Source organism: Lepisosteus oculatus, chromosome 23, assembly GCF_040954835.1.
Source record: "Lepisosteus oculatus isolate fLepOcu1 chromosome 23, fLepOcu1.hap2, whole genome shotgun sequence".
Classification (NCBI taxonomy): Eukaryota; Metazoa; Chordata; class Actinopteri; order Semionotiformes; family Lepisosteidae; genus Lepisosteus; species Lepisosteus oculatus.
This window is the reverse complement of record NC_090718.1, coordinates 3114928-3142853: the sequence shown is the minus strand read 5'-3', so window position 1 is coordinate 3142853 and position 27926 is coordinate 3114928. Positions and strand designations below refer to the sequence as shown.

General features: G+C 47.0%; 2 protein-coding genes across 4 annotated transcripts in view; both read left to right on the top strand.

Annotated features, from left to right (window-relative positions):
• Positions 1-14124, top strand: part of chd4b (chromodomain helicase DNA binding protein 4b) — a 32423-nt gene extending 18299 nt beyond the window's left edge. The window contains exons 21-38 of one of the 3 annotated variants that reach the window (XM_069183100.1): positions 718-842; positions 1058-1292; positions 1397-1569; positions 2174-2351; positions 2847-2933; positions 3834-3925; positions 4770-4903; positions 5714-5858; positions 6333-6501; positions 6684-6787; positions 6900-7110; positions 7272-7340; positions 8989-9150; positions 9733-9841; positions 10446-10578; positions 11169-11364; positions 12344-12507; positions 13632-14124. In XM_069183100.1, the coding sequence (XP_069039201.1) occupies positions 718-842; positions 1058-1292; positions 1397-1569; positions 2174-2351; positions 2847-2933; positions 3834-3925; positions 4770-4903; positions 5714-5858; positions 6333-6501; positions 6684-6787; positions 6900-7110; positions 7272-7340; positions 8989-9150; positions 9733-9841; positions 10446-10578; positions 11169-11364; positions 12344-12507; positions 13632-13646 (2501 nt within the window). In that variant the 3' untranslated portion in view covers positions 13647-14124. Of the gene's footprint in view, positions 1-717; positions 843-1057; positions 1293-1396; positions 1570-2173; positions 2364-2846; positions 2934-3833; positions 3926-4769; positions 4904-5713; positions 5859-6332; positions 6502-6683; positions 6788-6899; positions 7111-7271; positions 7341-8988; positions 9151-9732; positions 9842-10445; positions 10579-11168; positions 11365-12343; positions 12508-13631 lie in introns of all 3 variants that reach the window. The other 2 variants (XM_069183099.1, XM_069183098.1) reach the window with 2 other exon arrangements.
• A 5990-nt stretch (positions 14125-20114) lies between these two features.
• LOC102686993 (C-type lectin domain family 4 member E-like) lies at positions 20115-27367 on the top strand. The gene is made up of 6 exons (XM_015337916.2): positions 20115-20225; positions 22377-22484; positions 23794-24015; positions 24565-24716; positions 25610-25719; positions 25947-27367. The coding sequence occupies exons 1-6, from the start codon at positions 20117-20119 to the stop codon at positions 26107-26109; spliced, it is 864 nt and encodes a 287-aa protein (XP_015193402.2). The 5' UTR covers positions 20115-20116; the 3' UTR covers positions 26110-27367.
• Positions 27368-27926: the final 559 nt, after the last annotated feature.

The window sequence follows — 27926 nt, the reverse complement described above, 5'->3', positions numbered from 1 at the left end:
AGAAATGTGGCTGACCTTAATGAAGTAGCAATCGGTATGATATTAAGAATCGGAGTACTGGCCACGTGTCAGTGTTGGTAATAGCAATGAGGTGTTACTGGTGATTGTGACTGGTATCCATAATTAATAATTCCTTACACTACTATAGTGCTTTTTTGGACACTCCACTCCAAGCGCTTTACAGGTAATGGGGAATCCCACCACCAGTGTGCAGCCCCACCTGGATGATGTGACGGCAGCCATAGTGCGCTAGAACGCTCCCCACACTAACCATCAGTGGGGATGAGAACAGGATTATTAGGAGGCCGTGATTGTTAAGGGCCAAAGGGAAATTTGTCCAGGATACCGGGGTAACACCCTACTCTTTTCGAGAAACGCCCTGGGATTTTTAATGACCACAGAGAGTCAAAACCTCAAGTTTTGCATCTCATCTGAAGGACGGCGCACTTTTATAGTGTCCCCGCCACTACACTGGATTCACACAGACCACAGGGTGAGCACTCCCCGTTGGCCCCACTAACCCCTTAGTTTTCCCAGGAGATCTCCAGACCAGGTACTGACCAGGCTCACACCTGCTGAGCTTCAGTGGGCTGCCAGTTGTGAGTTGCAGGGTGATATGGCTGCTGGCGCTCGTGACTCTCCATGACATCAGATGGGTGGCATTAATGCCGTCATCCCCTGGTGACTGTGAGCACTGTTTCGTTCCGTTCCCCTCAGCTCCCGGAGCGCCGCAGTTCTGTTTCCTGCTGTCGACGAGAGCAGGCGGTCTGGGCATCAATCTGGCCACCGCCGACACAGTCATCATCTACGACTCGGACTGGAACCCCCACAACGACATCCAGGTAACCCCGACTATCTCTCTTTCACTGGTATTGGCTACACCCCCTGTGACTACATCCGGGCGATTCACTTGTCGGGGTGTGTCTTACATGTGGATCTCCAGGAAGCGCCTCTTTCGTCCCGTGTACATATGACCTAACCGAGCGTGCTCTCGCTGCAGTGACCTGTCTGTACTTCCCTGTATTGACCCCCCCCCCACTCTCTCTCCCACCTCCAGGCTTTCAGCCGCGCCCACCGTATCGGCCAGAACAAGAAGGTGATGATCTACCGCTTTGTCACCAAGGCGTCGGTGGAGGAGCGGATCACTCAGGTGGCCAAGAAGAAGATGATGCTGACCCACTTGGTGGTGCGGCCCGGGCTGGGCTCCAAAACGGGGTCGATGAGCAAACAGGAGCTGGACGACATCTTGAAGTTCGGCACGGAGGAGCTGTTCAAGGATGAGATCGGGGAGGGTAGGGGAGCGCTCCTTCTCCCTCTCTCGGTGCGGTGTCCAGGCGCTGGCCTGCGTGCCCGGGCCAACGCGGTCGTGCTCATCCTTCTTCCTCTTCCCGCCCAGGAGAGAACAAAGAAGGGGAGGACAGCAGCGTGATCCACTACGACGACAAGGCCATCGACCGGCTCCTGGACCGGAACCAAGACGCCACGGACGACACCGAGATCCAGAGCATGAACGAGTACCTCAGCTCCTTCAAGGTGGCCCAGTACGTCGTGAAGGATGAGGAAGAGGCGGTGAGTGCAGCACGGAGCGCCGGGTATCCCAGCATAGACAGGTTTGGGGACCAGAACTGCCCAGTGTCGCTTTTCGAGAGCGGGCAATAGTCTAATCCAGAGAGCTCACTTGCTTGTGTTGGGTGGAGACTGTGCAGAGAGAGATAAAGCATCAGGAGGGTGTAGGATGCTGGAAGATCTCCAGATTCGCCCAGTTTGGTAACTGGTATGTGTATGAACAGGAAGAGGTGGAGGGGAGAGATCATCCATCAGCAGATGGCTGATTACTCTAGATTACGCCGAGTAGTCCAGTATAGCCCCGGTTTAACAGGAGGAGGAGGCGTAGAGGAAGATCAAGCAGCAGTAGTAGGAGGGTGTGAACCCTGGTTACTGAGAGTCCACCACTAGTGTGTGTTTAAATATACAGAAGCAGTAGGTGCAGAGGAAAATCAAGCAGCAGAAGGGTGTAGATTACTGGGAGAAGTCCTGTGTAGCCCAGTTTGTGAGTCTGAGGAGCTGTAGAGGAAGATCATCAAGCAGGGGGAGAGAGCGGGCCCCTCTAACTGGGGGGAGTCCAGTTCAGCCCAGCTTAACTGGTGCGTTTTTGGTGGGGGGGGTGGAACAGGAAGAGGAGGTGCAGAGGGAGATCATCAAGCAGGAGGAGAGCGTGGACCCCGATTACTGGGAGAAGCTCCTGCGCCACCACTACGAGCAGCAGCAGGAGGACCTGGCCAGGAACCTGGGCAAGGGCAAGCGCATCCGCAAGCAGGTCAACTACAACGACGGGTCGCAGGAGGACCGAGGTAAAACACGGGGTGAGAGCCGGGTCAGAACCTCTGCACTGCACTGTGTGTCTGTGTGTGTGAGCGTGTGTCGTCGCTGGGCTGGACCGTGCGAGGACTGTCTGTACGTGTGTGTGTATTGTTACTGTTGGACTGTGTGTGTGTGTGTACACATTATGGAAGTGTGTGTAGTGTTACTGTTGGACTGCGTGGCCTCTCTCTGTGTGTGTGTGTATACACATTATGGAAGCGTGTGTGTGGCGTCTTTCACTAAGTGAGCTCGGGTTAGTGTGTGTGTGTATTCCCGTCATTGTGTGAGCTGTTGCTGGAATGGATTCTGGCTCAGTGTGTAAGTGTGTGTGAATGTTGTCACGGTCTTCCTCGCCATCAGAACCCCATTCTCTCCATCCCTACCTTTCCTTTCCCACCTCCTCTGTTTCCCCATCTCCGTCCCTCTCTTTATTACGCCCGCTAAATCGCGGATGTCGGTTTTTTTCCCCTCTCTGTGTCTGAAAGACTGGCAGGATGACCAGTCGGATAACCAGTCGGATTACTCCGTGGCCTCGGAGGAGGGAGACGAGGACTTTGACGAGCGGGCAGAGGGTGAGTCCGCGAGCGTAGTGCTGGCTGGTGCGCTGTACGCTGCAGCTGTGTTGGGTGCATGATGGGTCTTGAGGTCTGTTGTTCCAGTGTGCACCGTGGGATAGGTGAGTAGCCGCCATCATTGTCCAAATCCAAATGATTCTTTCTGCACGTCTCCCGTGCTGCTCAGTATCATGAGTACAATGAGATCCGCTGAAGCCGGGGACGATGGTGTAGCCTGCAGGGCCGTGGGCGCGAACGTGAAGCTGCCTCATCAGCAAGATGAGTGCAGAAATGGTTGACGCACCACGTGTCCCCCAGAGCCTCTAAAATGTACCTCATTGTAAATTCCAGGACCAGTGCCCCATGTTGCGCTGTTGTATAGCTCTCTCCTGCCACCTAGTGGCTGTGCTCCAAAATTGAAGCTCCCCTGCACATTATTACTCCCTAGGAACAGGTAATGGGTTTATTTCATGCTGGAAAGAGAAGAAAGAAAGCGTTTCGCCTTGTTTTTTTTTTCTTTTCAGCAGGGAATAAACCTATTACTTGTTCCTTTGCAGCCTACGCATGCTGACGCAGCTGCCCACCTGAACTCCTTCTTTTTACTGCTCAGTTGTGAATGACAACTGTAACAATGATGCACATTCATGACTGTTTGAAATGAACTCGGAAAGATTTTTCCCCTCTGTAAAGCGTCGTAAAAGTGTGTGTTCTGTGGCAAGTGTACAAAAGCTGCCGAGTTGTGCGTGTGCCTCCAACAGGCCCAGTGCGGGGTCTTATCTGGGGTACCGTGCGCGAGCCGGCGGTCTCTCTCTGGCCCGGCTTCGTGGTTCCTCCCAGTGCTCACCGCGCTGTCAGTGGTGTCTTGTATGCCCAGCGCCTCGGCGTGGCTCACTAACGCGCTTGTGCTGTCGCCCGCAGTGAACTCCCGGCGGCCCAGCCGCAAGGGCCTGAGGAACGACAAGGACAAGCCCCTGCCACCCCTGCTGGCCCGAGTGGGCGGCAACATCGAGGTACAGTCGCCGCCCCCCCTTTCCCCGAGACGCTCCGCAGCTCCTGGAGGCCCACACACACCCGCTGACATTCCTGTCCCAGCGGAGGCTTCAGGCTTCAAGCCGTTGGGCTCTGCTGGAACAGAAGGATCCGATTGGAAATCCCTGCTATGAGACGCATTTATTGCTACTGTATTGCACTCTAGATTCCAGTCAGTCTGCCTGTCCTCTCTGGCTATTAAACCCCTTCTCTGGGCCTCAGGTGCTGGGGTTAGGGACTGGTCAGTGTCCAGTCAGTCTGGGTGTTAATCCCTCTGTCTGGGCCTCAGGTGCTGGGGCTAGGGATTGGTCAGTGTCCAGTCAGTCTGGGTGTTAATCCCTCTGTCTGGGCCTCAGGTGCTGGGGTTAGGGACTGGTCAGTGTCCAGTCAGTCTGGGTGTTAATCCCTCTGTCTGGGCCTCAGGTGCTGGGGTTAGGGACTGGTCAGTGTCCAGTCAGTCTGGGTGTTCATCCCTCTGTCTGGGCCTCAGGTGCTGGGGTTAGGGACTGGTCAGTGTCCAGTCAGTCTGGGTGTTAATCCCTCTGTCTGGGCCTCAGGTGCTGGGGTTAGGGACTGGTCAGTGTCCAGTCAGTCTGGGTGTTCATCTCTCTGTCTGGGCCTCAGGTGCTGGGGTTAGGGACTGGTCAGTGTCCAGTCAGTCTGGGTGTTAATCCCTCTGTCTGGGCCTCAGGTGCTGGGGTTAGGGACTGGTCAGTGTCCAGTCAGTCTGGGTGTTAATCCCTCTGTCTTGGCCTCAGGTGCTGGGGTTAGGGACTGGTCAGTGTCCAGTCAGTCTGGGTGTTAATCCCCCTCTCTCTGCCACAGGTGCTGGGCTTCAACGCTCGGCAGCGGAAGGCGTTCCTCAACGCCATCATGCGGTACGGGATGCCGCCCCAGGATGCCTTCACTACGCAGTGGCTGGTCCGAGACTTGCGGGGCAAGTCTGAAAAAGAGTTCAAGTACGTCTGCCTGCCGGGAACGAAGGGGCAGGGAGTCGCCCGGCGGTGCTCCCTGGCCCTCCTCTTGTCCCGTCCCACGCGCCTGTCCAGGCTGTGTGTGTGTCCCTCTGTCCGTCAGTGTCGGGGGGGAGAGCAGTCTGGACGCACAGTAACCCCGTCCACAATGGAGACCGGTCCACAGTCCGGGCTGCGTCTTAAAGGCAGGACGGTACAGAGTTCTGGATCCCCGTAGGGTGCTGCGTGTTGTGCGTTTGTTGCGTGTTGGACTTGGTTCCAGTGCTGTTTCTGTTGAAGTGGCTCAGTCAGCCTGTACTATTGTCCTGCACATCTGGATCAGTACAGCACCCTGTGTTCATGCTGTAGTCTTTTCAGAGCATCTGGATCAGTACAGCACCCTGTATACACGCTGATGTATCCAGAGAGCCTGCACTGTATTCACTCAGATTTAGTCAAAATGTACTTCAGCGTCCATTAGAGTCTGCGTATACCGTAGAAAATAGTCTCTCCAGTAGCACACTCTAGTTCCAGTTCCAACCGTGGTGTACTGATTCCTTCTCTACTATTTGCTCAGTGCAAGTCCTGGTGTATCCAGTCGCTCTGTACTGTAATACCTTCTCTCACTGCAGTGTCCATTTGCTTCTGGATAGAATACTCTCTACAGTAGCGATATCCAGTTCCATATAAACCAGTTCCATTCTGGAGCTGGACGGACTCCTCTTTCCCACTGGCTCAGTGCGAGTCCTGTTGTGTCCAGACAGTCATTCTGTATTAACCTGTCCCTCCTGCCCTCCCTCCCTCCCCCCCTTCCAGGGCCTACGTCTCCCTGTTCATGCGGCACCTGTGCGAGCCCGGGGCCGATGGAGCCGAGACGTTCGCCGACGGCGTTCCGAGGGAGGGGTTGTCACGGCAGCACGTGCTCACCCGGATAGGCGTGATGTCGCTCATCCGCAAGAAGGTAACAGTCCTCGGTTAAGAAAACGCTCCCTTGGGCGGTCTCGGCTCGGGTCTGTGCCAAAGCCCTGGTCCACATAGAGCATCCTGGGAAACTGGGGAAACCTACTCTCGTGTTTTGTCTGGATACCTGCTCTGAAAGGCGTCTGTGACATCTCCGGAACGCGAAAAGTTTTTCAGTGCGGTTTAGATGGATTTTGCTTCCCATGTTGGCTTTGTGGGTGGAAATCTGCTAGGTTGTCAAGTAGTGGAGGAGGTCTGGGGTTGAATGTGGGCTGCCCACCATGTGGGTCCTATTCCAACCACATCTTTGCACCGACCCTCTGAGCTCGCGACATGTATAGTGGGTGGGCAGGGCTTGATCTTGAGGCCATGTTGTTTAGTGAGGACCACCTGGGTGAGGCGGTTTGAGTTGGGACGCTAGTCAGTGTTGGGAGCCTTGTGGCCCCTTGATGAAGTGCCGTTTTGGTCATTGCAGGTGCAGGAGTTTGAGCACGTCAACGGCCAGTGGTCGATGCCGTGGATGATGGAGATGGAGGAGAGCAAGAAGGCGGCGCGCCCCGAGTCTCCCAGCGCCCCCAAAACCCCTTCGACCACGGGGACCCCTGCAGACACACAGCCCAACACCCCTGCCACTGCTGGATCAGGTACAGCGCTCTGTATGCAGGCTGTACTCTCGCCCAGCACAGCTGGATCGGTACAGCGGGCTGTATACGCACTGGGCTGTTGCCCAGCACAGCTGGATCAGTATGCTTGGTATGCTGTGTGTGCTGTGTTCATATGCAGTTGATTTTATCTGCTATTTGTTCAAAGTATTTCTCTTGTGCAGAAGAGCCCTTAAAGCCTGATGATGGAGTGAAGGATAAAGAAGAGAAGAAAGATGAGAAGCCTGAGAGAGAGGGGGAGAGCAGCAAGAACCCTGAGGAGCCACAGGTATTGTCCCGTCAGTGTGTCTGTATTAACCCCCTCTCTCTTAGTGCAGTGTTCATGTACTGGAGTGTCCAGTCAGTCAGTGTGTGTATGAGCTTTACTCTCTCTTTCCCAGTCTACTTCAGCCACAGATGACAAAGACAGGGGCATGCCGGAGAAGACCAGTGAAAGGACAGAGGAGGGAGGCGGAGGGTTGAGTGCAGAGGCAGACAAAGAAAAAGCGAAGGAAGGCGAGAAAGAGGAGAAGAAACAGGAGGAGGAAAAGGAGACGGAAAAAGCGGAAACCTCAGAGTCCAAAGTGAAGGCCGAGGAAGCTGACTCCAAAGGTGACTTTGGCTGCATTTCGAAATGTGCGGCCGCCATTTTGGGTCTAACTAAATGGGAACTTCAGGGTACTAGGAGCCAGAATGGCGGCCTTAGTGTAAGAGATCCTGATGATTGGCGTGGGTTCCCAAATGCTCACTCTTCTTTTCCTTCTGTTGGTCAGCAGACCAGAAGGAGCAGGACAAAGGAGCGGAGAAGATGTCTACGACCTCATCTGCGGAGGAGAAGAAAGGTGAGAGGTGGAATAAGATGGCGAACATCTCTCAGTGAGAACCGTCAGTGGGCTTCCGTGTGAAAGAGGATCTTAATCTGTCTTGACCTTTCGCCACCTCTCGGCTTTCATTCAGAACTCCAAAATCAGGCTGCAGTCTGGTCCAGGTATCAAGTTGTGATAGGAAATCCAGGGCGACTGGTTTGACAGCTTGTAACTGTAAACCACAGGAAGTGAGTCACTCTTGCATTATGGGAGTCTTGACGTCAGGATGAAGATTGCGTGACAGTGAACAAGAGTCCTCTCCAAGAGCATAGGGAGTTTCTCTGGCTGAGAAATGATCTCCAGAACATTATCTACAGTTCTAATTTCTGGCCCTGGATAGCCCTTCTTGGTTCGTACTGCTAAAAGCAAAATGTACACAGTAACTTGGAAAACCTCCAATTTACAGCATAAAGTAAACAACATTTCTAGGTCTGCTCAGCGCCGTGTTCTGCGATTCAGAACGAGGCAACAAAACTTCGGGTGAGGTGAAGCGGCCCTATGACAGTGTAAACAAACAGGCATGTGAATGTAGCTCTTTTAATCTGATAGCAATATTGCTCTCACCTTCGAGATGGCTTTGCCCCCAAGTCCTGCTTGTTAACTCTGCATGCAGATCATGTCAGAAACATTTCTGAGGCGAAATGTCAGCTAGACAAACTGTACTTATTTGCTCGTCCATCACTTTACATTAGTCAGTACAGTGACTAGTGAGCAGGAAGGGCCACTTTACGTCGCAGTTTGTGGGAACTTGAATGCCAGCTTGCGATCATTTGGCGATTTTATAGTACTTTCACAAATTTTAGGTGTTTTGCGCTTAATTCAGAATTAGGGAAACTTTTCCCTAACGGCAATGAATTTATTTATTTTTATTAAGATTTAAGAACTGGTCTGAGAAATTGGGACTGCAGTTCCCCTTGAATTTTCTTTGTGATAGGTGGGTTTTTAAAAGTTTCTTTTTCACCTCTTAAAAAACTGGTACAATCCCTATGCAGGCTTCAGGAATGCCCTCATTCAGGTGTCCGAGCCGCGATTGAACCAATCGGACCTAAGAAGCAGGACTTGCACTCACTGTGGGAGGTGGCCGATACAGTGTAATTCATACCTGTCTGTTCATCGGTTAATCTCCTGGTAGAAGCTGTTGGCTGTTTGGTGAGCACTACAGAAACAAAACTTGTCATCGGCCATCTGAGAAAGAGACTGCATAAAGTTCCGCTTGATGAAATTGTTGGAAGAAGGTGCAAAACAATCTAAATCAATTAAGCTGATCAATTACATCCATCAGCCCCAGTGATTAAGGAACAATTGGAATGAAAACTAGCAGACACTAGCAGGACTGTGGGACCAGGTTGCATCTATGTAAGAACGTAATGGTGTGAGATGAGAGGGGGCCACTCTGCCCATCTTGTAGTTAATCGTGTTGGTCCAAGGATCAGACCCAGCCAGTTCTTGAAAGAAACAGCAGGATGAGCTTCAACAACAGGGCTGTGTAGCCTGTTCCACACTCCTCCCGCCCCGCAGCTTAGCAAGCGCCCGTTGTCAAACGCTCTACAAGTCGCCCTCGGGTTCGTTTCGTTCGTCCCTGCCTCACCTCTCGCCCCGTCTCCTTTCCCGGCTTCCCCCCCAGAGCCCAGGGACGAGAAGGAGGGCAAGGCCGCGGCGGAGGAGGGGGCGAAGGCCGGGGAGGCCAAGCTCCAGAACGGCGAGAGCGCCAAGGAGCCCGGCGAGGAGAAGAAGAAGGCGGGGAAGCAGAGGTTCATGTTCAACATCGCCGACGGGGGATTCACAGGTACCGGCGCGGCGTTTCCCGCTTCCTGTCGGTGGCGGCAGTTGTGCGTCACCTTGTAGCTGGATCTCGGCGGACAAGGGCTGGGCGGGGCTGGGGTGGGACGAGAGACTTCTAAACTCACTTGGCATGGGTGGTGTTACACTCGGTGTCGCTCTTTTCTCTGCTTCAGAATGGTCCAAGCCATCGTCCCCCGACAGTGTGCTGTAGGAGCAGTCCTTTGGGCGAGACGCCTTCATTAATTCCAGAGAGACAGTCATGCCCTGGCTATCTTTCGCTTTGGGCTTGAGCAATACAGCCTGCCTTAACGTCCCATTTCGTTTGTTCACAGCAGCGTCTCGCTTTTCCACCTGATCTGCTGCGTATTAGGGTTTGAAGTGGGTCTCCCGTGTGTTAAGTCCTTTTGAAAGACAAACGATGCGTAAACTCCAGTGTTTTTGTATCTTGATGATAATTCAGCCTGTCATCCTTTTTTATATAATGGAGTCGGCATCATCCTCGCTCCCCTTAAACGGGTCTGGTGGGGTTCATCACTTGCTTGTTGGTGCCATTGCTTTGTTAACCCCCCCCTGCTTTCTCGTTCAGAGCTCCACTCGCTGTGGCAGAACGAGGAGAGAGCTGCCACGGTCACCAAGAAGACCTACGAGATCTGGCACCGTCGCCACGACTACTGGCTGCTGGCCGGCATCATCAAGTATCCTTCCCCACTCCCCCGGTGTCCCGCCGGTCTGAATCGAGGGTGGGCACTCCTGGTCCTGACGTTCCGGTGCTGGTTTTCCTTCCAGCCCGACTCTTAACTTAGCTCAGGCTCGTTAAGAGGCTTTATTGGGCCCAATTGAATAAGGTTTCCCAGCTCTTTGGGTGCTGGTGCTGTAAAGAGACCCACAGAGCTTTTCTAGGAGGCACACTGGCCTTTCAGAACCAGGATTGGCCACGTCTGCTCCAGAGAGACAACTAATACACGGAGATGAGCGCAGGCCCTAATATAGGCCCTAGAGCAGGACAGTCCAATCCAGGTCCTGGGGGAACTGTAGTGTCAGCCAGATTTCGCTTCAGCTGTCATTTTAATGACCTACGTCAGCTCGTTAGCATCTCAGGGTGTCTAATTCAGCGGCTGCTCCAGCTCTTTGAAGAGACCTAGAGAACCTGCAGACCCCAGGATCAGAATGGCCTGCCCCCCACTTGAACTGAGCGCTCTGTCGCCCAGTCTGTCTTGATCCGTGATCGATCCCAGGTCTGTGTTGCACGTAGCTCTGGCCCCGAGCTTCGCTCTGTTCCTTTCCTGAGCTCCGCCCCAGTCACGGATACGCGCGCTGGCAGGACATCCAGAACGACCCGAAGTACGCCATCCTCAACGAGCCCTTCAAGGGGGAGATGAACAGGGGCAACTTCCTGGAAATTAAGAACAAGTTCCTGGCCAGGCGGTTCAAGGTGAGAGATGGCATGGATGTAACTTGTTGGGTTTTTGTTTTTACTGTTGAGAAGAGGCCATCTGACCCATCTAGTCTGTCTGGCAGTTAGTAGAAAAATTATTTTAGAATCTGATCCAAAGAAGCCTGGGAATCGGCTTTTACACGAGGTTTAGCAGCTTTTACGTGACTCTCACAATCATTGGTGTTTAGACTATTTCCCCCTTCTTTGTCCATCCTCCATTTTCAGTACAGTACTCTGGAGTCAAGTCAGTCAGGATTAACACACCCCTGTGGTCTCCCTCAGGGCTCTGGATTAACACACTCCTCCAGTGTCTCTCAGGGCTGTGGAGCCCAATCAGTCTAGATTAACACACTCCTCCAGTGTCTCTCAGGGCTGTGGAGCCCAATCAGTCTAGATTAACATGCCCCTCCAGTGTCTCTCAGGGCTGTGGAGCCCAGTCAGTCTAGATTAACACACTCCTCCAGTGTCTCTCTCAGGGCTCTGGATTAACACACTCCTCCAGTGTCTCTCAGGGCTGTGGAGCCCAATCAGTCTAGATTAACACACCCCTCCAGTCTCCCTGGATTAACCCCTCTTCTCCCTCTCAGCTCTTGGAACAGGCTCTGGTGATCGAGGAGCAGCTGCGGAGGGCCGCCTACCTGAACATGTCGGAGGACCCCTCTCACCCCTCCATGGCGCTGAACACGCGGTTCTCCGAGGTGGAGTGTCTGGCGGAGAGCCACCAGCACCTGTCCAAAGAGAGCATGTCTGGGAACAAGCCTGCCAACGCGGTACTGCACAAGGGTGAGGGCGCTGGAACTGAGCACAGGCTTCCTGGGTCTCCCCTGGGCGGCCCAGATCACTGGGCTGGTATCCCAGCTGGTGGCTCACACACCGGGGTCTCTGTGCTGTGCACAAAGAGATGAAACAGGCGGCACGAGAAATTTGGGGGACCGCTCCAGGTTGTGATTGGTGCACTTTTTGCTGCGGTATTCTTTTAGGTCACTGTTATTAAAAACAAAAAGAACAGGAACAACTCGTTAAGCGGTGATGTAAGCAAGCGAAGAGCGCTGGTCTGTGAGGGCGGAAGGATATTCTGCCTTTTCTTGCCAGTGATCTCTTAATTCCTTAATTGAACATGTCTCCTGTTTCATTGATCATATTTAACTTTGCATGGCTGTGTTTACCTTTGGTACGTGTTTTTGTTATTAATAAGGCCACCGTGTTAAATTACTTACTAGTACACTTATATCGCACTTCTCTGGACACCCCAATCAAAGCGCTTCACTGATAATGGGGAATCCCACTACCACGCCCAGTGTGCAGCCCCACCTGGATGATGCTCCAGTCCTCTCCCCCCACACCAGCTCTCAGTGGGGAGGAGAGCAGAGTGATGAAGCCAGTTCAGAGATGGGGATTACTAGGAGGCCATGATTGGTAAGGGCCAATGGGAAATTTGGCCAGGACACTGGGGTAACACCCCTGCTCCTTTATCCAGAGTGTCTTAGTCAAATTGAGTCAAAAAAATCTTAAAGGGTGCTTGAAAACAGTATGTTTCAAATTTAAGGTGTGTAATTGTTCCAGGCCTTTAGAAATTGCTCATTTTAAAGACTGACTACAAAACACGCTGGACTAAAATTGTCTGCTGGTTCAGCTGACACTGTGCTGCGCAAGAGCTGGGGTGTAAGAGATGGGTGTGTAGTGAGGGTCTCCTCACTCATGCCTGGCCGCGTTCTGCCGTTCCCTCTGCGTTAACGACCGTTCCCCCCCCTCTTCCTCGCAGTGTTGAAACAGTTGGAGGAGTTGCTCAGCGACATGAAGGCTGATGTCACTCGTCTCCCGGCAACCATCGCCCGGATACCCCCGGTTGCCGTGAGACTGCAGATGTCAGAGAGGAATATCCTGAGCCGATTGGCCAGCAGAGGCACAGAGACACAGACGCAGCAGGTAAGCAGTGGTGGTGTGTACTGTCTGCCTTTTCACTGTACTTCAGGGCCCTGTATATCAAGGTTTGTGTTCCACCTGAACTCTGGTACGACGCTGCTCTAGTTATTTAATTGCAAATTTGAAATGCTCTTGAGTCGTTTTTATAGGCAACTGTATCTGTTTAACGATGAGTAATCAGCTTTAAAAGAGCTCAAGAAAATCATGTAAAAAATTGTTTTAATATGTCTAGTAAAAGAGATTAATATCTAATCTGACTGGTCAGGTTGGAATAAAAGCCGTAGATTCTAGGCCCTCTGGGAGTTGTTTAAGATGCCTCATATACAGTGTGTACAGAGCATTTATAGTGTGCTCTCTGTGTATTATTCACTCTTTATATAGTTAGATACATTGTCTGCATACTGTACATATTGTATATGCTTACTACACTGGTAGCATGTGTGGAGTTTGCACCGTTTCTCTGAGATCACGTGAGTTTTATGTATTTGTCATCCCCAAACATTCTGGGTATGTTGATTGGCTGCTTCAGGAAGCTGCTCGTTCCATACTGTTACTCCAGTGGCTCAAGATCTGCTCCTGTGGCTGGAGGGTTGCCGGTTCAAATCCCACAGCCGGCAGAGGAATCCTACTCCGTTGGGCCCCTGAGCAAGGCCCTTAACCCCAGCTGCTCCAGGGGCACTGTACAATAGCTGACCCTGCGCTCTGCCCCCCAGTTTCTCTCCCTGTCTGTGTGTCTCATGGAGAGCAAGCTGGGGTATGCAAAAAGACAAATTCCTAATGCAAGAAATTGTATGTGACTAATAAAGTGATGTTAAAAGCAGCCCAAGAACTGTATGAGGGATTCTACACAAACTAATGGATGGATTTGGTGCTTTCAGCATGTCTCGTGGGCCTAAATTATTCTAGTACAATTCACATCTAATATTGCAGGGAAGAGATACAAGAAAAAACTTGAGGCTTCTACAAAGTGCTTTCTCACACATATAGCTCTCTCCTCATGGAGTACACCCCTGATCTGTACTTGTTTTGCACCCTGTAGACGAGGGTGTAGTTCATACAGTGTAAAAGTACTAGTTACACTGTGTGCACGGCTTTAACTTTGCCTCCCTGTCTCTGTTCACTCGCAGGTAGCTCAGCAGTAGTGTTTCTCTCCTGCTCTGGCTTGGCTTTGGAGCTCCAGCCGCCACCCCCTGGACCCCCCCTTCTACATTCCTGATTGGCTCCTGGATGAAAACGCCACGCCCCCACCAGCCCCGCAAGACCACGCCCCTCATTTCCAAGAGGAGCGTTTCTATTGGCTGATCGGGGAAAGAAAAATAATTTTATTTTTTCTTAATTGTATTTTTTTTTATGTTTATGTTCCTTATTATTATTATTATTATTATTATTATTGTTAATGCTTCTGATGTTTTTTTTTTGGACCTGAGATAATAAAAATGGAAAATTAAAAAAAACAGCAAAAAAATAGTCTGCTGGATTTTGTTTGAGTCCAGTCCTGAATGATGTAATTGGAGAGTTGCAGACCATGTACCAGGCACTGCGGCAGTAGAAAGCTTTCCCCTTTCTGACATTTGTTTTTAATGCGCACAGATTACTGTAATAAAGCCATTTTTATCTAAAGGTTTCTTGTCGAATGCTTGTTTAAGCCATTCATCTGAACTATGATCCATTTTGGGGTTTTCAGCAGCTGAAAACAGGCATCTCCCCGACACTGGTTATCGGCTAAATGTTGTTCCCATGGTTGCTTTCTGTGCTAATGTAATGGAGAAAATCAGACTCCTCAAAAGATGCAAAGGAACAAGTAAAGGTTAATTCCGCACTGAAGAAAGAAAAGAAACACAACGTTTCAGATGTGGAGGCTTGTTCATCTGGAGCAAAGTGAGAAATTCAGGGTCTCCTGTCTGGATTGGACTGAGAGATGTGGACAGAAGCAGAAGCTGGCACATGGTTAATGAAAGCCCACTGAGCAAAGGGCGAGGGCACAGTGCAGTCTTCAGTTCTTCGCCTGTTGAAAGTGCTCTTAAGTGTGAGTGGCCTTGATTGAGGTGATTAACACTTGAGACTGGAATACAGGAGCTGCAGCATTGAGGCTTATAGCAGAAAGCAGGTTGATCACCTGTAGCAGGGAGCCCCTGGTACATCACCAGACAGCTGTGACGGGGGGGCGATAAGAGAGCAGACGCGGTCTTGTTTCTCGTACACGTATAGTGTAGAAATTAACAACCCAGGACGACGATGTGACACTTGAACAAGCTCTTTATTTCATCTGTAACTCCGAACCCCTTAGCTACTACTTTCACTATGACCTGTGACCCTGAGTAACCGTTATTCCTGCTCAGCCCTCCACCAATCAACATGCAGTTTCACTGCTGACGCACACAAATATTGAGCAGGTTAACAGGAGGCACCCACAGAGACTCCTGAGACGTGCCAGCACCCCGAAGGACTGCAGTGACATCAGTGGGGTGTCTCTGCCATCATCAGGACAATTACAGCAGGTGCGTGTCATTCTTCCCCTGTGGAGGACTACACACTTGGTTTGCCAGGTAGTTAACTGTCCAAGACGAGGAAGCTGTGTAATCCTGAAAGAAAACTTATAAACCCAGAATCTATCCCGGGCCCTAGGCCTCAAGGCAGGACTTTTTAAGACTTTTGTTTTAGAAGGGGAGCACATTTCATTCCCCTGATGAAACAGGAACAAAAACAGAATGAATTGCACCCTATTGAAGTAACACAATTTTGGCCGGTACTTCCACTTAACGCCACTAGAGGGCGGCCGTAATTGTTTTTTTAATCGCAACCCTGTGATTGCGGCAGGAGGAATTTCCACGTGCGTGTTCTGGTATGTGAATAACTCACGTGGGAATTCCAGACGTACACAGATGATCTGTATTTTCCTAGGAATTTGAGAAGGGACGGTTGCAGAGTTTAGGCGAGTTAGTTGAAAGATCTGAGTATGTGATACATGTCTTAAAATACAAGAAATATAGAAACGAAGAGAAAGGAAACTAAAAACAAAAGAGATTCATAGGAATTTGAGATCAGATTTCTCTTGAATACACCGAACAAACCACAGATCACAAGTTTTTTTTTTCTTTCCTCATTGCTGATCTTGCTGGAGACCTGCAATCCTGTGGATTATACAGAGAGCTCAAACTCTTAATGGACTCAATTTAGTTGGATCTTAAATCGAGGGAATCATTCACTGATTCCTCCAAGACTATTGTTTCTAATTGATGGCCTGGAAAGCCTCCATCCTGGCAATCGTACAGAGAGCTCAAACTCCTCATTGAGTAAAGACTCAATGGAATTGAGGCCAAAGAAGTCATAACCGGTTCAGTTCAGTCAGTACGAGCTCATCCAGGAGCAGGAGTGAGATAGTGAGATAGATGGAGTTCAAGAGTGTTTTCTCTCAAGCTGACTGGCTGTGTTTATGATGAAGTCATGATGCTCTGTTTCAGGTATGCTTACTGGGAAAACTGGCCAGCCTAACAGTGCTTATGCTAACCAGTACTGTGTGGCTGCTGAAGATGTCCATACCCCCAATAACTGGAATGACTGTGACTGCGGTGAGAAATTGCCCTGCATCTGTGAGGCTGAAGCCCTGAGTCTCTTGCTATGTGTGAAATCACTGCAGTACTGTCTGCATAGACACATACTGGCGTTCGCCAATTCATTTTGTCCTGAAATCTGCCTGTGTTTTCAGTCATCAATTGATTATCATAGCTTTGTGGAACCGACTGCTGGTTCAGGCACAAATACTTCTGGTATTGCACTTCAGGTTCAATTCATTTCAATAATGGTAGCAGTATAGGTGCTGTATAATGTTTTTTTTTGTCATTAAATAGTTCAAATGTACACGGTGCTCTGTAGCTTACAGTAGGGGGGTCATGGCTGTTTTGAAACTATTTGTAACTTTCCAATGAATTCACGTCTTAATCATTCGTCTAGTCCAATGTATTCCATGCCCAATTAGCTTGCGAATTACCCAATTCTGTCATGACAGAAAGGGAAAGCAAAACTATACTATGAAAAAGTTTAATTGAAAATTGTAATCATGTTTGGATCAAATTACTAAGCTAATGTTTTAGTATTTATTATCAATCCTATAACAGAATGCACCATGTCCTATGCCTGATTCAATTGTAACTATATAAAACGCAACCAATATCATTGTGGGAAGATGGCTGGTTATTTCCACTTTGAGCCACAGGAGGGCGCCCCTATTTTTTCCATCTTAGCCCTTGAATTGCGGCTTTAGGAATTTCCACTGCAAAGGATATTGTGGCCTGCATTTCCAAAACTGGGAAGAAAGAAGGACTTGATTATATTGGATAAGGAAACCCTGTGGTAACTGCTTATGATGGTCAAAGGCTTTTTTAGGTGTGAGGTTTTTATTGGCTAATTCTGGAACCTTTACACACCTTTCTAAAAACTGAAATGAATTGCACACAGCAGGTTTCCCAGAAACGTACTGATTTTTGTACTTGCTGGGATTGTCACATGTGAATACCACTCCACAGTTTCCATTTATTTCTTCTGGAGGCCAGACATCCCGATTCTCATCCTGATAAGAGAGGACAGAAGAAAACCGTAGGAATATGCTCTGGGTACTGAGCTGGAAACGTGCCCATGAAACAATTGTTAGTTCTCATTCTCGATACCAGACTTTGTCATGACATGATTTTACTCACCCAAACGTGCTTACTACATACTGTTCACACACGCCAACATGTACTGTACCCATGATCGTGAAACATGTTCCTAGATTCACACTTCTAAACGCCTCCACCCTACACATTCTTGTCCAACTTCCTGTGAACAGGGGGCAGCTTTCTCTTTTTTATATGTGTAGGCCACATTAACACACTTTTGTAGACTTACTGCCCAGTGCTCTTGAGCTCGGCTGAGTTCCAACGCAACTTCGACTATGACGCGGAAGCTTTTTACACTGGACTCGACGATCCAGATGAGAATGCGTACAGCACCATAGGCACGACTGTGAACAGGTACCCAGGAGCCCAGCAAACAAGTGAGTACATAACGATAGATAGGTGCTCTGCAGTGAATAGTCTGCTGTAAAATGCTGCCGTCATTTGGGGGGAACATTCAGTGCATTCTGGACTCATTTGCAGCTTTTGTTAATACCATGAGGTGCTGGTTGTAGCTCAGAATATTGTAACGCTTACGGCCGACAAGCAGTGTGTGTAAGAGCCGGCGTACCAGAGCGGGTGACGTCACCGCCCTTCCCTGTGATAGCAGGACCACAGCTACTGGGCTGTGGAGAGATCTCTCTTTAGCTCACGGGGCTAGGTCGCTGCAGAGAGACGCGGAAGTCCCGGGTTCGAGCCTCCAGTCGGGATGGGGCCGACCAGATGCGGCAAGGGCGCCCGCCTGAGCCCCCGTTGCGTTACAATATGTTGGTGGTAAGATTAGCAGTCTTGCTCGGTGCTGGTGGACTGCACTAAAGTTGGGGCTTACAACTTATCCTCCTTAACATTAACATATCTACGTAGCTGGTGCTCTTGAGGTCTACAGACTTCTCAGCCAGTGAGCCTGCTTGGAAGGGATTAATTAACTTCTCAATATTCCCTGAGTATTTGCTTCATGGTTTAACATGATAGGTTGTAAAAATGACAGAAGTGCCACTGACAGGAAGAAAAAAAAACCCAGGTTTCTTTTGTCAACGCTGGAGGTCACATTCCTCAAAACCTTATGGTTGGTAAATTCATTTCTTCAGGGAAATAGGATGTTAGACTCTCCCCTGTCCATGTTACACTCAACAAAGGCTGATATCCCTGGCAGATTTCTCCCTTAAAATTGACACATTCAGTGACATGAACTATAATTGAACCATTGAAATTCCGAAAATATTATAAGCATTCACATGGACTGTGGATTTACTTTAGTCTGTGAGATGTAGAAAAAGATTTGAACTGACTTTAGAGTGGGCTGAAATCTCTTGCACACTGTGTCATATGTGCAATTACTCTCCCAGCTAGGAGGAGAGACATAGGAGAGTGAGATATATGTGTGAGTCAAACAAAACTGCAACACAGAGCCAGGAGCTGGTGGAGAACCTTTTTAAGTTTCCATCGGAGGAGCTGTGCAAGAGCAAAGGCTTCTCACGGTTGGGAAGATTGTTGTCCAGTACGTAGATGGTGTCAGCAAAGGTTTTCGACAGTTGGGAGGACTGGCGCTCATGCGCGACTGAGGGTTTCTTGAAATTGGAAAGGCTGGGACCCACTATCGACACCATGTGTGAGTGGGTTCCGCAGTTGGAGAGCAACCTTCGCTTTAGAAAGTTAATTTCAAATGACACTCCCTTTGTGCCTCAGAATGGTGAAGAGTGCTCCTAGACTGGAGGTATTAAGATTACTGAGGACAGCGTTGTGACAGAAACAAATATGTGACAGCATAATGTTCTACTTCGGGGAACTCCCTGTGCTATCAAGCTTACTCCCTATTCTCTCTCAGTAAATCAGCAACCAGATTCCCACCACTCTTACTCTATAACTATTTTCAATCTGATTAGCCAAGACTCATTCAAGTGGCCCTAATTCAAGGCTAATTCTACTTGAATCAAGGCTCCTTCGAGTTCTCCTGGCAAAACCTCAAGCAAACAGTGGGAGAACGTCAAAAACTAAACTTATATTTAAACATAATTCCTCACCACATATATACTGAATATGGAATAACAAAGACATTCAATACCAAAATAAAAGTATATTCTTTCAGACATGGTATGATAGTAAGATTTGGTTGGTGGGACAATTGTCAAACAAAGAGGGTAGATTGTTGATGTACACCAATTGTTTTTTTGATAGATTGCAGATTCCAGTTACCCTTTGGGAATATGCCATAGTCTTTGATGCTCTCCCTGAGAAAGAGGGGAGTTTGCCCAAAGGTATTTTTAACTCTGTCAGCGTTAACTTTCCTGACGCTGTTTATCTGTTCTTGGATGGTGTGGAAATAAAACATAAAAATGCGGTAATGACCACATCAGGAATTTGTGTAACCTCCCTGTATTTCTTCTGGAGAGCAGTGTTACACATATTTACTGCAACCCCTGACAGACATTACCATACCAATAAGATTAGAGACATAACATTGTTCATAGGTTTTGTCCTGGTAAACTAATACCTTCTAGATTTAAGCATGAGCAAAATGATTTATGTGTGTTCTATAAGGCTGGAAAAGAAACTCTATCACATCTATTTGTCACCTGTATATTGTATATACAATGTTGTTTTGGATAGACCAGCAAAACCTTTTCTTTAAGCATTCAAAGGTGAATGTTAGAATTTTATATTATGTTATGCGTGTAGAGTAAGTAAGTATAAGTACTGTGTAGATATCATATTCACAAAAAAAAATAATGCTCCCTCCTTTAATGCCTATATGAATGAAATACAATATTAATTAAACTACATTAAAAAACTGGAAAAATAAACATAACCCTATACAAGCTTTCCTAGCTGCCTGTGAACACAGGGCAGCTTGATATTCCTCTTTCAGGACCCAATATTATCACACTTCACAGACTTCCTGCCCAGTGATGTAGTGGTTCAGGCTCTTGAGTTTGGCCAAGTGACTACATACAACTCAGGCTATGGAGTCAGAAGGTTTTTACACTGATCTCGTCTATCCAAAAGAGAATGTGTACGACACCATAGACATAGGTAAGACTGTGCACAGGAACCCGGAATCCCAGCAAACAGGTGAGTACAGACAGAGTGATACTGTAGGTGCCTTACAGTGAATAGGTTTATGCTAAAATGATGCCTTCATATTGGTGAAAAATTATCTGCATTCTGGACTGCACTAGATGTGGGGCTAAAACATAATCCTCCTAGTCAATGAGCCAGCTTTGAAGGGATGAGTTGATATCAATATTTCCTGAGCATTTTCTGTTCATGGTTTTAGGAGATCTGCTATAAAAAAAACAGTATTTCTGCTGACAGAAAAAAAAAATACAGGGTTCTTTCATCCAACCTGGAGGTTATGTTCCTGAAAACTTCATGGTTGGTAAATATTTGAGTACAGAATATGGGAAATAGGGGATTAGACTCCTATTGCCCTCATCAATGACATCACCTGCAGATTTCACTCTTAAAAACGGCAAATACAACAAAATTAGCATTAATTCAACAAGGGAAAGTATAAAATATAGTTAATAGTTACATGGAATGTGATTTAACAGCAAAACAATGGAATTGTAAACAGCATTCCTAGACTATAGACGCTCAGATCACTGAAGGCATTCTTGCTTCAGACAAATATGCAAGTACAGCCTTTTCCTACTGTACAATTTAATGTGTAACAAAAGCCCCTCCATTGTTGTCTCCTTCTCTATGTGCTCCAACTCTAATATAAATGTGCTTTGGTAATTTTGCTATTGTGGTTTTTCAGGAAGAGAGTAAGGGAAGAGTGTTCCTTCCTTTATTCAGTCATTCAGTTCTCTGTCATGTCCTGTCCTATCACCAGAGATAAAACACTAGTGATGAAAATTTGCAATACTCATACTTAATAATCATTTCTGATACATTTAGCTGAGTTAAAAGTATTTTAATACGGTTAACATTTGAATCAAGTGTTCTTCGGGTCACATTTATGAAAACAAAAAGCCTGTAGTGTCGTGAGAGTTTTGGTTTACTGTAACAATCCAAAAATTGTAACGGTAAATTGCGAGAGTACTTTGACCTTGATGACTTTAAAGAATCAATCAAACATAATTTACAGTCTCACACATGGATTCTAAATATACTATGCAATGTACAATTTATGTAATATATCTGTGAAATGATCTGCTTTGAAACGATTGGATAATCTTCCACTCGTAGCTTACTAGAAGAGTTAATAACTTCAGAGTTAAAACACTGACTATAACTTATGGTCTACCCCCTATGTTTTAACAGTCTTACATAATTACATCACACTTATATTTTCAGAAACAAGATGCATTTACTATTGTGAACTAAACATGTATGTAATAATAGTTAAAACTCTCTAGATTGTAATGTAAATAAAGACGTTTTATACTCAAAGATCCATTGGCCAAGCATCCTTGATGAGACAAAAATGAGAGCTTTGCCTAGTGTTTCTGGAGCTTCAATAGTTAGTGTCTTTTTGAACTTTGGTCTTTAAATACTAGAAACAGTCTGCATGTAGCTGTCTTCTTGGAATCCAGCTCAAGAAGTAGGGGAACTTGGTTCATTTGCAAAATGAAATTAAGTGAAAAACCTAGATAGAATTGTGTACTTACTAACTCTTTTGTCCTGGCAACTTGGAGAAAGGTTTAAGTCATGTGATTGGAAAAGTCATTTGGAGAGAACTGAGGAGCCAGTGAGTTAACCGATGAAAATGAGTTTGGTTCTTGCTTTTAAAGTACAATGTTTCAAGTTAGTGAATGGTTAGGAGGCTAGGTTTGGTTCTGATTCTCACACTGCATATCCACCCCATTGGTGGATCTTGCCTGAGGTGATGAACAGTGGCCTTGGACCTGTGGTTTTGTGTGCTCTACACAAAAAGGCATGAAGCTGTTTGTTCGAGGCAAAAAAAATATATAAATTTTTTAAAACTTTACTATTAAGTTATATACTAGAATGATTTTTACTGTGTGAATGCAGAAGGGAGCGTAACTGTTGACACTTCATCAAGTCCCTTAACTCCATTTGTCAAACATTACAATCTAACACTTTTTAAGTCCCCCCTGAGTAGAATGTTAGTATATAGCAATTCTGGTACCTCTACAATACCTTTAGGCGTCAAGTCCCTGCAACTTATCCTGAGATAAGTGCTGAACTCCTGTCGCTATACCTGTGGATCTCTAAGAGTGTAACAGTGTAACGTGATGTGTTGTTTTCCACTAGGTGCGGTGGAATCAGACGTCAGACCACGTCCTTACAGACTACCCACCACATGTCTGGGGCTGATGTGTGCTGTCTTGCTGACTGTCATCATAGCCCTGAGTGTCTACTGTGAGTATAGCGCACAATCAAACCGAAGGGTTGCTTGTATCAGCGTGCACATGGTAACGCAGGACACGAAGCATTGAACGACAGGAAATGAGTCTCCATGTGATTCCTTGAGTTTCAAAGCTGCTGGTCTCACTTTCGGACACTTTATTCCCCTGTCTGATTCGGTCAAGGGGCTACCTCTCCCAGGAGCTGTTGCATTTGTTGGTTTGCTTTCACCACATCATTGAAATGTCTGTTCTGTTGAAACGTAAACTCGTTCCTGATGGATTAGGTGGAAAAGGAGGTCGCCAGGTCTTTCAAATATCTCCTGGGTTTTGTCCATTTGTGCCTTGAAGATTAAAGTGGGAATGGAGACCAAAGCATGACCATCAGTTTGGTTTCTGTTTAGATGTTTCGATTGAGACATTGAATTGAATCCTCAAACCCGCTTCCTCAAGTGGCCAAAGGCTCCACTTGCAGACTTCCTGCAAATGCTGGTTGTCTGGATCAGTATTAGACTTCTGTTACAGATATCTAGAGAAGTCTGAGAAGTGCCCTCCATTCTTCACACACTTATTATGAAGATGATTTTGGAATCTGTGCATTGCCAACTCGATTTCCAGTTTTCTGGATATTGGGTCTAAGTCCCATCCACTCATGTTGCCTCAATTAATATGTTGAAAAGCGTCTGGAGATCCATTTCTGTCAAAACACGTACTGCAGCATCATCAGTGTCCTGTGGTTCAGTGACTGATGGCAAGGTGGTGTAAGTTTTGAGCCAGAGCTGCTGGAGATTGAACAACTTACCGTACAAAAGGTTGGGTGCTTCCACTCCTTTGGGGGTGTTCTGACAAATGGATAGGACACCCGGAAATACTGAACACAGAGTCAAGGCAACAACACACACTTGCCTCCTGGACATTTGCCTCCTGTCCGGATTTTAACGGGCTCTGTGAAACCATTAACATCTACATTCCCTTTAGGAGTTGAGAGGATCACTGCATAAGGATGCTGATCAATGTTGGAGAATATCCCTAGATCAGTAGCACTCTTCCACTCACTTTTCCACTTTTCCAGAGTCTTTCTTAAATTCATCTATGCAAATAATTTTATTTGAATTCTGGGAGGATCATCGTTTTGTGTGTTTTAGTAAGGACACAGTGGACTGGAAGCTGTTGTGATTCTTCCAGGTGTGGGAAATCAACTCACAGCTCTCTGATTCATGTCTTATGTTTGTGTTTAGAACCAAAAGCCAGGAAAAGAGTGTACGTGTGTGTCTGTCCATGTGTGTAAGTCTTTGAGGTTCATGACATTTATCTTCTCCATGCAGATAACGTATTCTCTCACAGTGTCAGTGCTACTGACCTGTTGAGTGATACACTGGTTCAGCACACAGTGAACCACAGCAATCTGGCTGCTTTCAATAAGGAATTCAAGGAGGGGGAAAATAGTATTGGTTCAAAAGCCATAGAGCTGAACAAAATTCTACAGGCATTTTCAGACAGCTTCCCTGTTATACTGGAGTACTGTCCTGTTAACAGTGAGACACAGAGTGAGTATGATTAATACTTAAAGAGAGATAAATCATATATGCGTATATTAATGTTGGTGTTAATGTAAATAAAAGTTAAGATAATATATGGACTATAATGCCAAGCCTATGGGATCTGAAAATAATCCTGCTTTTCTATTCAGAACAAAAATAATTTCAATTGAGAGATCAGTTTCAGAATGCAAGTCACATGATGTAAATTCAATACAGTGGCAGGTGAAAGAGTCATTTGGAGAGTTGTGGTCATTCACTCCAAGCGACGGCATCCCTGTCTCAGTGTCAAAGCAGTGGATAAACAAAAGGATATTGGCGGTGGTGAAAAAAAGAAAGACACAATATATTTCAATGAACCTAGTCATGGTGTCAAGTGCAGTATGTCTATCAGTCTATAACAGGATAGTTACAGTAGTTTGTACAGCATTGTTATTGAGTACAGCAGTGTTATTAAGTGTATCAGTGTGTAGTAGGATGATCTGTGTATATAGTAGAATATATGGTGGGTACAGTGTGTCTGTCAATGTATAATAGGATTTGTCTGTCACCCTGCAGTGAGACGCTGTTCTCCCTGTCCAAAGAACTGGCTGCAGCACAATGAGAAATGTTACTTCTTTTCCTCTGAGACAATGAACTGGGTAAACAGCCGTTCTTACTGCAGCTCAATGGGGGTACGGCTGGTGATTATCGGCAGTGTGCAGGAACAGGTAAGATTTAGTGTCACCTCACAGTTCCACTGGACTGACAGGAGCCAGTGCAACACACCGTGAGCTTCAGTAGGTTTCGTGATAATACACTCCAATACCACTGTACCACCTGGAGACACAGACTCTGATAGATAAGACACAGTCTTTGAGGCTCGGGTCTCACTGCCCTGTGATTTAACAGCACAACCCCCGGCAGTATCTGTTGCCCTAGTTTATCGGGCACCAGATCTTCCTCTCAGAGCTCTGAGACACAGCTGGCCTGTTTGCTATGTCCTGACCCCAGTGATCTCTTGAGAACCTCACTGAGATGCTGACATCACAGCATGTAAAGAACCTATTGGAATTCACTCTGGTGCTCAGTTTATTCAAACAGTTGTAAAGGATGATATTAATGATTTTGCTATTAGTTTGTTAGTTTAGTCATGCGGCGCATGTTGATTTAGTGTCTTTTCAAGCTGTCAGCTCTTCAACACCGTCACATTAGGTTTTGTAAGTTAAAGTAAATATTAACATAAAATGGCTCCCTGTTGAAATACATTTACTGTGTCAGGAATTTAGTAGTAGTGCTACTACTGATGGCAAAACATAATATTAAATATGACCTGCAGTCCAAGGCTTTGTGTGCATGAAATCATCCACAAGTGATTTGAAGAGCAGTTCAAAATTCTGCATAAGCCTCTGTCTGTGTTCTTCCCACACTATAGGAACTGGGGCAATAGAGACATGGGCTATGATGCCCAAATAGAGAGAGCATAGAGAGCAAGATGTTGCCTTTTCCCAACTGAATAACTGCACAGACACTGATCTGCACTTACAAGTTACAGACACTGACGGACCCATAGAGAGACGTGGCCATTCTGCCCTGTACTGACTGCCTTTTTGTTGTGGTTCAGGCCTTCATCTGGAAGATGGTGAAAAAGTCAAAGAAAGATTTCTGGATTGGGCTGAGAAATGTTTGCAAGAAGAGAGGTTGGCGCTGGGTTAATGAAAACCGGCTGCAGAGGTGAGGACACTGTACTGTACAGTGCTGATTTTATTCAGGTGTTCAATTGTTCTCTGCTGGGGCTGTAGAGTGACATTCTTTGATGTATTAACACTGCCCGCAGCTGTGAAGTAAAGCTCATAGCGTAGAGAGCAGGTTGCTTTCCTCTTGGTGATCTTGTGCATTGGCTCTGAAGCTAATTGACTCTGTGGCTGTGTTCATGACAAGGTCATGATGCTCTGTTTTAGGTACGTTTATTGGAAACCTGGACAACCTTACAATGGCGAACAGAGACGGTCCTGTGTGGCTGCTGAAGCTGGTGTCAGTACCCTCAATAACTGGAAAAACCATGAGTGCACTGACAAACTGCCCTGGATCTGTGCAGCTGAAGCCCTGAGAGTCCCTCCATAGACTCTCTATGTGTGAAGGTACTGCAGCCCTCTCTGCATAGACACACTGGTGTCCTGGACTCTGCAATCTAATTTCATCCTACAATATGCTTTTATCAAAGATTTTTTGTGCATATTATAGAAACATTGTCCTATTATTTACATTCATTCGGTGCCTTGCAAAAGTATTCACTCCTTTCCAATAGTGTTGGGTGTTGTTTAATATTAAACTATGTACTGTATATAGTACTTTTCTGGACACTCCACTCAACGCGCTTTACAGGTAATGGGGATCCCCTCCACCACCACCAGTGTGCAGCCCCACCTGGATGATGCGCCAGTACTCTCACCACACACCAGCTCTCAGTGAGGAGGAGAACAGAGTGATGAAGCCAGTTCACAGATGGGGATTATTAGGAGGCCATGATTGGTAAAGACATTTTGCCAGGTTGCAGGGGTAGCACTTCCTCTTTTCAAAAAACACCCTGAGATCTTTAATAACCACAGCAAGTCAGGACCTCAGTGTTACGTCTCTTCCGGAGGACGGTGCTTTTCTAAAGTATACTGTATGAGGGCATTAGGACCCACACAGACCACAGGGTGAGTTCCCCCCCTGCTGGTCCCACTAACACCTCTTCCAGCAGCAACCTCAGTTTTTCCCAAGAGGTCTCCCATCCAGATACTGGCCAGGCTCACACCTGCTGAGCTTCAGTGGGCTGCCAGTGGTGAGTTGCAGGGTGATATGGCTGCTGGCAAATATATTGAATTTGGCCTCCTGGTGGTTCCCACACCTGTGCATAAACCTGCTGAGGATGGAGTAGGATTTGCTGACTGAGGCTCTCTTGACGTGCAGCAACACAGCACCCACCTGTTCAATGTCTGAGGAAGTGAACTATTCCTCTGTGATGTTCTCTAAAAAAAAAGCAGTTCTGGAACAGCAGGTGAGTGCCGAGTGTTGGTGCCTCAGTGCAGTGATCATGGATCATTGCTCTGTAAGGTCTGCATGGCACCTCCAAATGCTTCATGAGCACCACCACAGAGCGTGAAGGGTCAATCGGATCATGGTTTGATTGGAATTTAATTTCAAGTTGGTAGAGACGTATCCAAACAGACTCAAGGCTGCAATTCAAGCTAACCACCAAGTTTTAACTCAAGGGGTGGGTCTCTTATCCAACCCAGTTATTCTACTTTTTTATCTTTTTTTTCCCAGATGTTTTGCTTTCTTTTTTCACTTGGATGTTGCAAGGTACAATTTGTAAATAAAACTGGAAAAAGTCTGATTTAATTTGTCTTATTTTTGGGCTTTAGGGGAACAAAAGGAGAACATTTTGAATGGTGACTTTCTGTACCCACTGTATAGGTATTGGTTTAATGCAAAAACATTGAATCAAAATATTAATGTTCAAACTGAACACTTTTATGGTGAATGATGTTATCGGAGACTAAATAACGCTGACTGCAAACGTATTCACACCCTCCGCTGTGCAAAATTTCAATTAGTTCAGATGCTTAGATGACTTTGGATGTCCAGCGTGTCTTGGCGCAGCAATAGTGGTTCACATGCTTTCAGAATAAATGGGTCTGGCTCTGTAATGTTCCTCAGGTAGTAGCAAATTTCAAGCAATCAGGAGGACTTAGAGCTTTCAAAATACATCAGAAATAAAGTCATGTAAACACAGAGATCAGGAGAAGGGTACAAAATCCTTTCAAAGAACTTTAATATCCCTTTGAGAATGGCCATTAAGCAGCAGTAGAAACTTAGACACGGATACTGGCCACTGATTAGCGGGCTGAGATGGAAACAGGTGAAGGATTCTAGTGGGAGACCAATGGTGGCAT

What these genes read in the sequence shown, in the direction of transcription:
- LOC102686993 (XM_015337916.2), top strand. Translation starts at nt 20,117, where the DNA reads ATGGAGTCAGAAGGTTTTTACACTGATCTCGTCTATCCAAAAGAGAAT. An exon ending in CATAGCCCTGAGTGTCTACT is followed by an intron (nt 22,485 to 23,793) that starts GTGAGTATAGCG and finishes TTCTCCATGCAG; the next exon opens with ATAACGTATTCTCTCACAGT. An exon ending in TGTTAACAGTGAGACACAGA is followed by an intron (nt 24,016 to 24,564) that starts GTGAGTATGATT and finishes GTCACCCTGCAG; the next exon opens with TGAGACGCTGTTCTCCCTGT.